At 39.9% G+C, this 12,223-nt stretch overlaps 1 protein-coding gene across 4 annotated transcripts in view; it reads right to left on the bottom strand.

Moving 5' to 3' along the window:
* whrna (whirlin a) overlaps positions 1-10,778 on the bottom strand; it is a 130,019-nt gene extending 119,241 nt beyond the window's left edge. For all 4 annotated transcript variants that reach the window (XM_046868485.1, XM_046868486.1, XM_046868488.1 and 1 more), the window contains exon 1: positions 9,417-10,778. In XM_046868485.1, coding sequence (XP_046724441.1) covers positions 9,417-10,109 — 693 coding nt within the window. In that variant the 5' untranslated portion in view covers positions 10,110-10,778. The remainder of the gene's footprint in view (positions 1-9,416) is intronic.
* Between the last annotated feature and the right edge of the window lie 1,445 nt (positions 10,779-12,223).

Here is a 12,223-nt window from a genome sequence, read left to right as displayed (position 1 = left end):
AAACGACAAAAAAATGTGAAAAAAATCTCTTTTCATCTCTCCGTGCCAGGACAAACAAAAGCAGTGAGTAATTATTCTCATTTGAGCGTCTCTGTCCAAATGAAATAATCATTTACGCAACAATTCTAAACAGACCTTAAATGAAGCTCGGAGCAACTATCAATTCCCATGCGTTCATTAGGAGCCTTCTGCTCTGCAGTCGACCAGATGGATCAAATTCAGACAGTATTTTATATAATCCCAGGATCAACATAAAAACATAGATGTTTCCATACAGTCAGAGATTATTTCTGTCCTCGTATTCATTACCATGTGTATGTGTTTTTTATATTCATGTAATGTCTCCCCCCGTCTCGTCAATGGCCAACGTGTTCACAAGTTTTTTATATATATATATATATATATATATATATATATATATATATATATATATATATATATATAGTTTTGCATACGGACAAACGGATGTCCCATGTAACCCTCAGATAGAACACTGGATGCAAGTGCTGGGTTTATTGACAGAAACGACAGACATATCCAAAACAGCAGGCAGACTCGCAATGTAGAACAGGTAATGGGCCGGCCGATTAACAAACAGCTTGAATGAGACAAAACAAGAACGCGAAATGTGAACCATGAAATAAAGAACAATTAACATCTCATATATCACATATAACCGAACACACTGAATAAATGAAAACAGAATATTATATATATATATATATATATATATATATATATATATATATATATATATATATATATATATATTCTGTTTTCATTTAATCATGATCATGTGACCTAAAGCAGTTCATTGCATTACAATATAGTGGAATGCAATAAACTGCTTCAGGTCACATGATCATTTCTGATATTTTATAAAGTTGTTAGACGTATTAAAGGTACATCACTGGACCAGAGTCTACAAGGTTAAAGACAATACTTTGAAAATTAGACCATTTTCTAAAGATTTTTAAAGATGTTTTATTTAATCTGTTCAATGATTAGCAAACAGACAAAAAGGCAAGAGAGACAAAAGGATAGAGAATTATGTGTTTGGTCATCTAAAACCTACCCTTCTCAAAGTAGCCGTGGCAAATTCTCAGGGTTTCTGCAGGTTTCATTAAGTTAAATTTAAGACTTTTTTTTTAAAGAGCAATTATAAATACAATTTGACATCAAAAACACCCACACACGAATACATGCCTTAACCAAGCTCTAATACAAAGATTTTCAAGACAAAACTTGCACTTCCTCATAGCTGAAAAATAAAATCCGTTTTATGTCTCTGGTACAATCTACGAGAGATTCGGACTAATAACAGAAAGCTGATTGGCTGTTCCATGTTGGTCTCATTTGTACGAATAATACAGTGAATTATAAAGACGAACTACAACACCATTAAAACGACAACAAAAAAACTTTAATGTGCTGCGTAAGAATTTCAATGAACATGAAGGCAGCGTTACATGGACATCGGAAAATTAAGACCTGTTTAAATTTATTTAAGACCCAGAACACCAAATTTAAGACTTTTTAAAGCATATAATGTTTATATTTTTGACTTTTTAGACTTTTTAAGACTCCGTGGAAACTCTAAAGAAAAAAACATATACTCTTAGATATTTTAGAGATTTCATGGTTGCCTTCAGTGGAACCAAAGACCCAAACCAGTTCCATCAAGACAATGCCCTTGTACACAAAGTGAGTTTCATGAAGACAGGATTTGCTAAAACTGGGGTAGAAAAACTTCGAGAGGCCACCACAGAGTCATCACCTCATTCCCAGTGAAAACATTTTGGCATTAACAGGAACCCCGACTGCATCCCAGGCCTCCTCAGGCCTCCTAGGCTCTTGTGGTTAAATAAACACATCCCCAGAACCACGGTCCAAAATCCATAGTGCAGTTAGACAATTAGTACCAGACATCCATATTCATCCTGTTGGCTATTATATGTATGCCATTTAGTAGACGCCGTAAGACGCGGAGCGACTTGAAATGATCGTATTTACACAACTGAGCAGTTGAGCGTTGAGGGCCTTGCTCAAGGGCGCATGAATGGGATTTTGGTGGTGCAGAAAATTGAGTTCACAATCTTCTGATCAGACTTCCAAAGTCCAAATCAGTGAGCTACCATATCCCACTCTATCATATACAACAACGTTTAAGTGCCAAAACAAATCTAAGATTACGAGATTAAAGGTGTAGCAATACGCCAAAAAAAAAAGTAAGAATAAAGTCATAGAAATATGAGTATAAAGTCAAAAACTATTGAATCCCAGACCCCTGGTGAAATACTGGCTACGTCATAGATGTTGAGTGCGCCGACGTTCAACTCCTCCAGGGTTGATTTCTTTGATCATCATCCTTAAGACTCTTGAGAAACACTGTCTCCTCTTCAAATAGCATGCAGATGCAACCATCGCTATCCTTCCGACTGCACAAAAAAAGCAATTTCCTCAATGCCTGTCTGATTATTTTTTCGGAATAAATTAAGTTTAATACAGAACCGCTGCTGTTTCTGTTTACTAATTATAACTCTGTGATGATGCACCGAAAGACCTAAACTAAAGTAGGGTTAAACCAAATCCTCCACGTCTATTTTATGCAAAATGTGAAACATTTCCAGCAATTCTGTGATTTTTCTTAAAATATGACCACTTGAACCTCATATTGCTATGACTTTATTTTTAAAATATTTCACATTTAATCTGGTCATTTTGGATTTATTCTCAAAATATTTCCACTCAATCTCTTATCTTTACGTGCCACTAAAACGCTGTCATAACAATATATCTGTATACAATATATTTACCATTTTGAGCTTGCTAAATATATATGAACATTCTACCACACATTGTAGACAGTAAAAGAAGTAGAGAAGATTTAGTTTCAGCTTTATTTTCACTGGGAGAAGAAAAGGGACTGCAGGGCACAGTCATCGATCACAGCTTGCTTGAGAAGGAGGCAAACTCAGGCGGCCCAGGAGATGTTACCCATCATGTGATACGACTCATTACTGCACGAACAAAAACTCTCTCTCTCTTGCTCACACACACACACACACACACACACACACACACACACACACACACACACACACACACCTAAACCTAAATTCTAATCTCTGGACCTATAGAATATATTTCCGCTAGAAGGCAGAGGGCATCCCATATAATTCCCCTACTTGTTGGATTAGCATCTTTGAATAAACTGAAATCACAATATCTGTGAAGCACACTGGAGACCCAGAGGACACTCGCATTGTCCCAAAGACAGATGGCCCTCCTTCTGCTCCTAAAACATGAAGATAACTCAGCCTGCTGGCTTGATGACTAACATATGGAGACATATTTATTTTTTAACTCTGACTTTATCTGCTTATAAAGCTGGGGTATTTAAATCAAATTGGAAAAGCATCTACTTACGCAAAATACTCGATCCTCCTTCCTGGCAAATGTCCTGGCAAATACTCATCTAACAGAGTTGAACGGGGACAGCGGGGACCGTTTCTTTTTCTTCTTTTAGCTTTTTCTTCTTTCATACGTCTCCATATCGCACTGCCCTCTACATCTGCCTCTTTCAAGCCAACCACCTGCATGTCTTCCCTCCTTGGCCTTCTATATACCCCCTGTCCATCCTCTGCACACGACCAAACCATATCAATTACACCTCTCTCACCTAGTCTCCAAAATGTTCTATATGTGCTGTCCTTGTCATAAACTCAAGTCTAATCCTGTCAATCCTCGTCTGTCCCATTTAAACAGCGGCGAACATTTAATGTTTAAAAATGAATAATTCATTCACAGATACTTGGGCAGTTAATAATTACAGTGAAAGACTGATAAAAAAGGTGCCTCTGAGTTACTACTTTTCTCTGGACTGCTCGCATGCTCGTGCATCATCCCACAAGTTCATCTTCGGGCACCAGTGTGATTAACCGGGAGTCACTCCTCCACCGCCCCTTCCTCATTCCATCTAGGTGAAGGCGTGATAGCAGAGGATTTACAGCTGGTGCTGTGCCTGTCTGTGATGCCAGAGCTCCCCGGTGGGAGTGATAAGGCAAGGAGGGTTCATGGCAGGAGGAAGACTGAAAAAGTTTTTAACTGTTTATTCAATTGTGGCATTAAGCTCTCGAGGTAATTTAAGCACTCAGAAGCAGCTGAGATAAAATACTTCCTTCTCTCTTGCAGAGCTCGAGGGAAGCCAGAAAGAAGTTATATTTAAACTATGCTTTTGGAAAGTATTTATTGCAGTTGTGTTTATGATAGAACGGCAGCTGTCGCCATCTCTTTGTGTACTCGGCTCACTTTTTTTTTACATTCAGCCAGATGCATCAGTGCCATACACTGGACTTCATCTTAAAGCAACAAATGAAGTTCAACTTGTATAAAGATTTTATTATAGAGGTGACAAAGTGCGGTACATTTATGCTGAAATTGCACCAATCAGGCATAATGTTATGACCATCTGCGTAAAATTGGGTTGGCCTTCCTTTTTACTGCCAAAACAGTCCCAAATTAACAGCATTAACCTCTTTAGCAATTTGAGCTACAGTAGGACGTCTGTTGGATCGGACCACATGGAACAGCCTTTGCTCCCCATGTGCATTAATGAGCCTTGGCCACCCATGACCCTGTCAACGTTTGTAGACCACTGTTTTCTCCTTGGACCACTTTTGATAGATACTGACCACTGCAGACATCCCACAAGAGCTGCATTTCTGGAGATGCTCTGACCCAGTCGTCTAGACATCACAATTTGTTCCTTGTAAAACTCTCTCAAGTCCTTACGCTCGCCATTTTTCCGGCTTGTAACACATAAATTTTGAGGAGAAAATGTTCACTTGCTGTAATTACCAGGTGCTATGATGAAGAGATTATCACTGATATTTACTTCACTGGCCATAATGTTATAATGTCATAACGTTATGCCTGTTTGGTGTATATACGGATTTCGAGGCTTTCATGTCTTGATATACAAAAGGTGCTTGTTCATTTATACTTTTAAGCACAGGGAAATCCTTCTTTGCATATTCCAGCGATGTTAGGAAGCCAGGGTCAGAGATGTTACAGAGCCTCTGGAGCACAGATGTTTAAGGGCAGCTTGGCAAATCTGGGGCTTGAACCCCCAACCTTCCAATCAGTAAACCGGAGCCTTAACCACTGAGTTACCAAGACACACAGAGAGATAGACAAATTTTGGTTCGATTTTCTTATTACCTTGAAGAAAAATAAGGCCATGTGTGTCCACAATAGGATGGATCAAACCCTCTCAGTTTCATAATACACGTTTTCAAATTAAGAAAATTGCACATCTTGGTTGCTCACTGCTAAAAATAGTATACAATTTCGTCTAATAGATAAACCGACCAAACAGCACACATGGGATTCAGCTCGTCAGGTGTAAATCTCCATTGTGAATAAAGATCAGTCATGTTCAAGACCATCTGTCATTTCACTGTCCTCAATGTGACTATCATAGTGTTGGGCCATAACAGAACCTGTACTGTCTAACAGGAATAGAAGAAAAAAATAAAAGCAATAGGAACAACAAGAGAAGAAGGTTATGGATTTGGGATAAAAGGGAACAAAAGATCTATGTCCATCTTAACAGGTCTCATTAAGATAACATACAATGTTTATCACTCATTTATTTTCTATTACTATTTACATTTCAATACCTCATAAATCACTAAATAACGTGAGTCGGAAATGAAAAATTATAGTCTAGAGATACTGGGTGTGTTCATTTTCCATTTTTGATGCATCGCTGATGTGCATCTCTGCATTGTTTACACTGCATTGCATCTGATGTTGTGTTTCTCACATTTCAGCTTTCGCCACTGCCGTCTCGTTCGGTCTGCTATCAAGACATTGCTTTTGCTTCCACAGAGTGCACTGGGAAGAACAACTTCTGGGAATTCGATTTCATACGAACGACCAGAAATGAAGATGACAAAGCAGAAACACAAAACATGCAATGAATGTGAATGCTCTTTGATTATAAAGTAGAAAATTTACTTTAGTGTAATAGCAGGTAAGGACAGAACAAAACACCCAGTTTGCCCCATATCTGAGCAAGTTCTAATTGAAAACCAGAGCAGTTGGATTGCAGTGAGAAAACAATTTCGTACTGAATGAACTGAAATGCCAAACGTACTGTGTATTTTGGATTGCTAAACTGACCCATGAGGAGCAAACCTAGCCAAAACACAGAATGTGTTCTAGGTACATTTGGCAGGATAAACAAAAGCAGAAAATAACTCTAGCCCCAATACACAAATCATATTCAACATATTTCTCATTGACATATCATTATCTAGATATATATTCAGTGCTGACTCTGTGACAGAGGTGGAAAGAGTACCTGAAAATCATACTTGAGCAAAAGTATAGATAATTTACTGCAACACATACTCCATTAAAGGTCAAAAGTCACCAATTTCAATATGACTTGAGTAAAAGTCTTAAAGTATCTGATTTAAACAGTACTTGATTATTTTACTCAAAATGAAAGTAGGCTCAAAGATGCACTAGTCCTTAAGACACATGTAAGTTAGAATCCAAAAACTAATGATTTGTAAGGTTTTATTTCCAAAGATACAAATCAAACACTGAATTAGTCAAAGATCAACACAACAGCCTCCTCAACATGCCAGAATGAAAAAAATGATCAAACAATTCGTTAAAAAAAACAAAACAAACAAGTTTAAAATGCAAAGTAGTATTATAGTATTATGTCAAAGTAGAAGATCCAATAGTGTTCCACGAACAAATAAAATTAAAGTGAATATCGCCTTTTCTGAAGAATAAATACGCCACAGAAGATTGTGCAAAATGTAATTGGTGATGGTTATTGTCAAATGAAATATCATGAAGTAAAAAGTACATATATTAAATCATACATGTAGTTGAGCAGAGTGTAAAAGTTGCTTATACCTTTGATGCTCGGTTAAACTATAAAGTAGCCAAAAAAAATTACTTAAGTACAGTAACAAGGTACATTGACTCAAATACTTGTTATATACCGCGATTTGGGGACCACTGGTGTAAAGTATTTCAGTCAATGTACTTGCACCAGTCCGTGGGTCAATTGGTACCGGGCCGCACAGAAAGAATACATAACTTACATTATATCCCTTTTATTTATTATCTGATAATCTGATTATCTATTTATTAACATTATTTGCCAAACAGAAGGCGTAAAATCTCTGCAAGAAACCAGTTTTCCTATTGCTCACACTGGCTTCAGCTGTGTAAAACAACCTACCCAAAATATTTTGTCTGTTGTTTTTAATAGCTACACAAACACACCCTGATATACGTTCATAATCGACACGCTTGCTAAAGTCCTAACTTTTCACAGATTTTGCATAAAACTAAAAATGACTATCAAGCCAACCAATAACTCAGAGTTTAATCAGGGCCTATGTAATAAAGCAGCTTGGATATTTCAAATATAAAAAATAAAAAAACAATACCAGGGTCCAGGCCGAATTGAAACACTCGCCTGAAATGACCTAAGATTCTTTTATTTGTTCGAAATAACAATAACTTCTCCTCCCTGGGGCAGTGATACCTGATACATGCATGAAGAGAATACATATTGCTGATATCGATCAAAACTCAGCATGCAGTGTGCAATTACTGACGTAAGATAACAGCGGGCAGTGAGCTGGCTGATAAAATGGGCAGCTCCATTGGACCTCCCATGCTGAGGCACGAACGAGAAAACTAATCACATTGACTTCTTTATGGACGGACACGCTCCTTGGCTTAGATAAATAAATAATTAATCAGGGAAATGGGCCCTGTGTCTGACACACTGGATTCTAGGGACGGGTTATTTCTTTTTTCAAGTCGAGTAATACGGCATTAACACTTACATCTGCATAAAGCGTTCATTCCTGCTGTCTTTTTTTTTTTTTTAAAGAAACGTCAAAGCCCTTGTATCAAAAACATGATAAAAAACAATCATATATACTACTTACAGAGACTTGTAGTGCAGTGAGTACTTGTTCATACTGAATTATTTTAAAGGAGTACTCTGGAAGGACTCTTGTGTCTCAGTGCTTTGTAAGGTCTGTTATTGAGAAGTCTCCACAATGCTTTTCAACAAATTTATTAACTACAAGCAGGAGGAGAAAAAAAAGAGAAGCTTGTAAGAGAACAATTTGTATAGCTGCTATAATATAATTGATATCAGGAAATTTTTTGTTTTGGGCATTTGTAGAACTATAACTAATAAAATAAATCAATACATGCCATCATGTGAAGTAAATTGCTACATATTGAAGTACCATTCAGTTGATTGTAACTGGGTCACATTTTGACCACATCAACTGACCCTGTTATCATTTATTTGCTATAAAATCAGCCCTGAAGTGTTTTTATTCCTAATCACTACTGCAGCCATAGATAATAGGGAAAATAATGAGGCAAGAGAAATCTTTGTGGAACTTATTAACCGCTCGCTCTCGAATCCTGATGGGACTCTAAGTGAGTGCTTTATTAAACGAGGATCAAATCCATTAAGCCAACAGACAAAACACTCGCAGCTTGTGCTAGTCTTAACTGTAATACATAAGTACGTGGTGTTCCTATTAAAGCCTTTAAGACTTCGGCCTTTAAGGTGAGATTAACGCTAGACAACAAAATGTAACAAAAATTTATTTTCTATCTCACGTTACTGCTACCTATTTCTTGGCTGGAATTTTTCCAGTCACATTGCTCAAATATAGTGTTGATGAAATGGAAATTCGGTGCCACCCAGATGACGATGGGTCCCTTTCGTGACAATGTTAAAAGATGTATACAAATAAAACTTGTTGAACTGCATTAACACAATCAACGGCTTTGAAAAAACACAACTCACTGAAAACTTCTCAGCTGTCATTTTTTTATTGCTTTCCAGATGTGAAGGATTTATCATAGAAGATGAAAATGATTACAGGGCCCCACCTGATAAATGTACCCAATCCACAAAAAAAGGCTTTTTTTCTGAATTTAAGGTGTCTTCATGCTCCTTATATTAATAATAGAAATGCACTTAACTTTGGCAGGAAGACCTGGAGATCTCGTGCAGCTAGAGAACATGCATCTGGCATTATAGCACCATGGACAGCACACCAAACTCCACATTAAACTGTGCTGGTTCTCCTTTTCTGACTTTAAGGTGTCTTCATACTTCTTTTATTAATAATAAAAATTGACTTTACTTTGGCAGGAAGACCTGGAGATCTCCTGCAGCTAGAGAACATGCATCTGGCATCCTAGCACCATGGACAGCACACCTCTACATTAAACTCTGCACGCCACGCGGTTTTCCAGGACCAGTGTTAAGAACCTGTGGCATTTTCACAACCAAACCCGTTTCTCATATGAAACGTTGTGGTTTTGAAAGCAGAACTTACCTTAACCGCATCGGCATGAGTAAACCTGTCGAACACTTTATCGTTCACTTTGAGGATCTGATCGCCGACTCGCAGTCCCTCTTTCTCGGCCATGGATCCCGGTTCGACCAGAGACACGTAGATCCCGACCCCGTGCTCGGATCCGCCACGGATGCTAAAGCCTAAACCTTCGTTGCTCTTGTGGCGCTTCAGGGTCACCTGCCTGACCTCGCCCGGCGGTTCGGGGAGAAAATGTCTGCCCAGGAGCGGGACGAGCGCAGTGGAAGTGCCATCAGTGCTGCTCTGGTGCTCAGGGGACGCGCGCAAAGCTGAACGCGCGGGGGCCGAGTCGGCGCTCTCGTGCTCGCCGTTCCTTCCGGCCAGCAAGTCGGACTTCAGATAGAGTCCCTCAGAGGTGTAGCGGTCAAACAGGAGCTGGTCGGAGCGCGGGATGACCAGGCGCAGCATGGGGAGCAGCTGGCGCTTGCTGGGCGCGTCGAGGATCACTTTGAGGGTCTGGACCAGGTCGTATACGTTGCGCTTGGCGTGATAAACGTTGAGGCAGTGCACGAACTGCTCGCGCTCGAGCTCGCTGAGCAGCAGGTTGAGCGCGTCGTGCAGCTTGCGCACGTTGGCGGAGAGCGCGCGCGCGCTCGAGGCCAGCGAGCCGGCCGACGAGGAGCTCAGCGACACGCGCTCCAGGTCCGCGCTCATCCTCGCGCACGCGACACGCACAACCCGCGGGAGAAAGGGGGAGGAGGGTGGACAGAGCCGCGGCTACCGGGCGCCCCGGAGCGCCGCGTGGCGTCGCCGGTCCTGCGCGTCACTCCTCATGCTGAGCTTCCCAGCCGAGTCGCCACGACTTCACCCTCCGTTTAGGACTCACAGTAGGCACGTTGTTTCCAGATGGAACCCACCGTCTATCCTGCATTTTTTCATTGTCCCGAGTGTCAACGGAACTCGAATGAAAACTGTCCTCCCACAGTGTCCTTCTCAGGTGCGTCTTCGTATCTGGAAAACAGGGTCAAGTGGCACCAAGAGCTTCTCCGGTGTCTCCGGGTCCAACCGCACACTCCGCACTTGTTTTAAAGCAACCAGACACAGAAGTTACCAAAAAATAAACAAATACAGAGTTACAACTTGGACACTTAGAGGAACATTCCAGCTTCCGTTTCCGCCGTTAGTCTCGTTACGAGAAGATACATCGTATCCAACATCCGTCCTAAACCTGTTCTTTCATAAAAAACTAATCCAAAACCAAGTATCTACTTCTCACATATAAACAAAGCTAATACGTATTCCGGAAACTGGACCAAATCCGATACTTAGTAGCACAAGAATCAGAAAACAGCTCCTCAGCTGTCTGCGCGTCCACACGCCCGACTCTGACTCCGGCTCTGTTCCACAGGAAGTGACGCAGTATGGGATAGTAAGTTGCTTAGTAACCGACAACACACGTGCGTACCCGGACCTTTCCAATATTTCCGGTTATTAATATGAAGTTACTGCACATCAGCCATCAGAGACCTCATGGCTTTTTATATGCGCTTTAAATATGAATGCATGCAACTAAAAACCCCATATGGGTGTGTGCCAAAGTTTTAGGTAGTTGTGGAAAAAAAAACTGGAAAGTGAAAATGCTTTAAAAATAGTAGAATATATAAATATATAAATAAATAATAGTGGATCTTTTTTTGTTATATATATATATATATATATATATATATATATATATATATATATATATATATATATATATATATATATACAGTGCATTGCAAAAGTATTCATTAACCACGAAAATGTATTTTATTGGGATTTATTTTGATAGACCAACACAAAGTATCGCATAAAGTGGAAGGAAAATGATACACGGTGTTCTATCTAAAATCTAAAAAAGTGTGGCATGCATATGTATTCAACCCTCTCCTGAGTCAATACTAGGCCGAACCACATTTCGCTGCAATTACAGCTGCAGGTACACTTTTTTGGATTTTTCTCTACCTGCTTTGCAATCTAAATATTGTATTTTTTGCCCATTCGTCTTTCCAAAACAGCTCCAGTTGAATCTGATTGGATGGAGAACATCTGTGAACAGAAATTTTCAAGTCTTGCCAAAGATTTTCAATAGGATTTAGGTCTGGACTTTGACTGGGCAATTCTATCACATTAATATGCTTTGATCTCAACCATTCCATTGTAGCTTTGGCTGTATGTTTAGGGTCGTTGTCCTGCTGGAAGGTGAACCTCCGCCCCAGTCTCACGTCTTTTGCAGTCTCTAAAGGGTTTCTTCCAGGATTTCCCTGTATTTAGCTCAATCCATCTTCCGAAACAGCTCTAACCAGCTTCCCTGTCCCTTCTGAAGAAAAGCATCCCCACAGCATAATGCTGCCACCACCATGTTTCATGGTGGGGATGGTGTGTTCAGGTTGATGTGCAGTGTTAAGTTTCCACCACACATCACGTTTTGCATGTAGGTCATCTGACCACACCACACCACCTTCTTCCACAAGTTTGCTGTGTCTCCTACATGGCTTGTGGCAAACTGCAAACAGAACATCTTAATCTTTTTTTTGTCAACATAGTCTTTCTTCTTGCCACTCTTCCATAATAGCCACATAATTGGAGTGCACAACTAATAGTTGTCCTGTGGACATATTCTCCCACCTGAGCTGTGGATCTCTGCAGCTCCTCCAGAGTTACCATGGGCCTTCTGGCTGCTTCTTGGATCAATGCTCTCCTTGCCTGACCTGTCAGTTTAGGTGGACGGCCATGTCTTGGTAGGTTAGCAGTTGTGCCATACTTTTGGTTTTTAGATGATGGATTAA

This window comes from Silurus meridionalis, chromosome 15 (assembly GCF_014805685.1).
Source record: "Silurus meridionalis isolate SWU-2019-XX chromosome 15, ASM1480568v1, whole genome shotgun sequence".
Lineage (NCBI taxonomy): Eukaryota > Metazoa > Chordata > Actinopteri > Siluriformes > Siluridae > Silurus > Silurus meridionalis.
The sequence above is the reverse complement of the archived record's forward strand: the minus strand, read 5'-3'. Positions and strand labels throughout refer to the sequence as shown.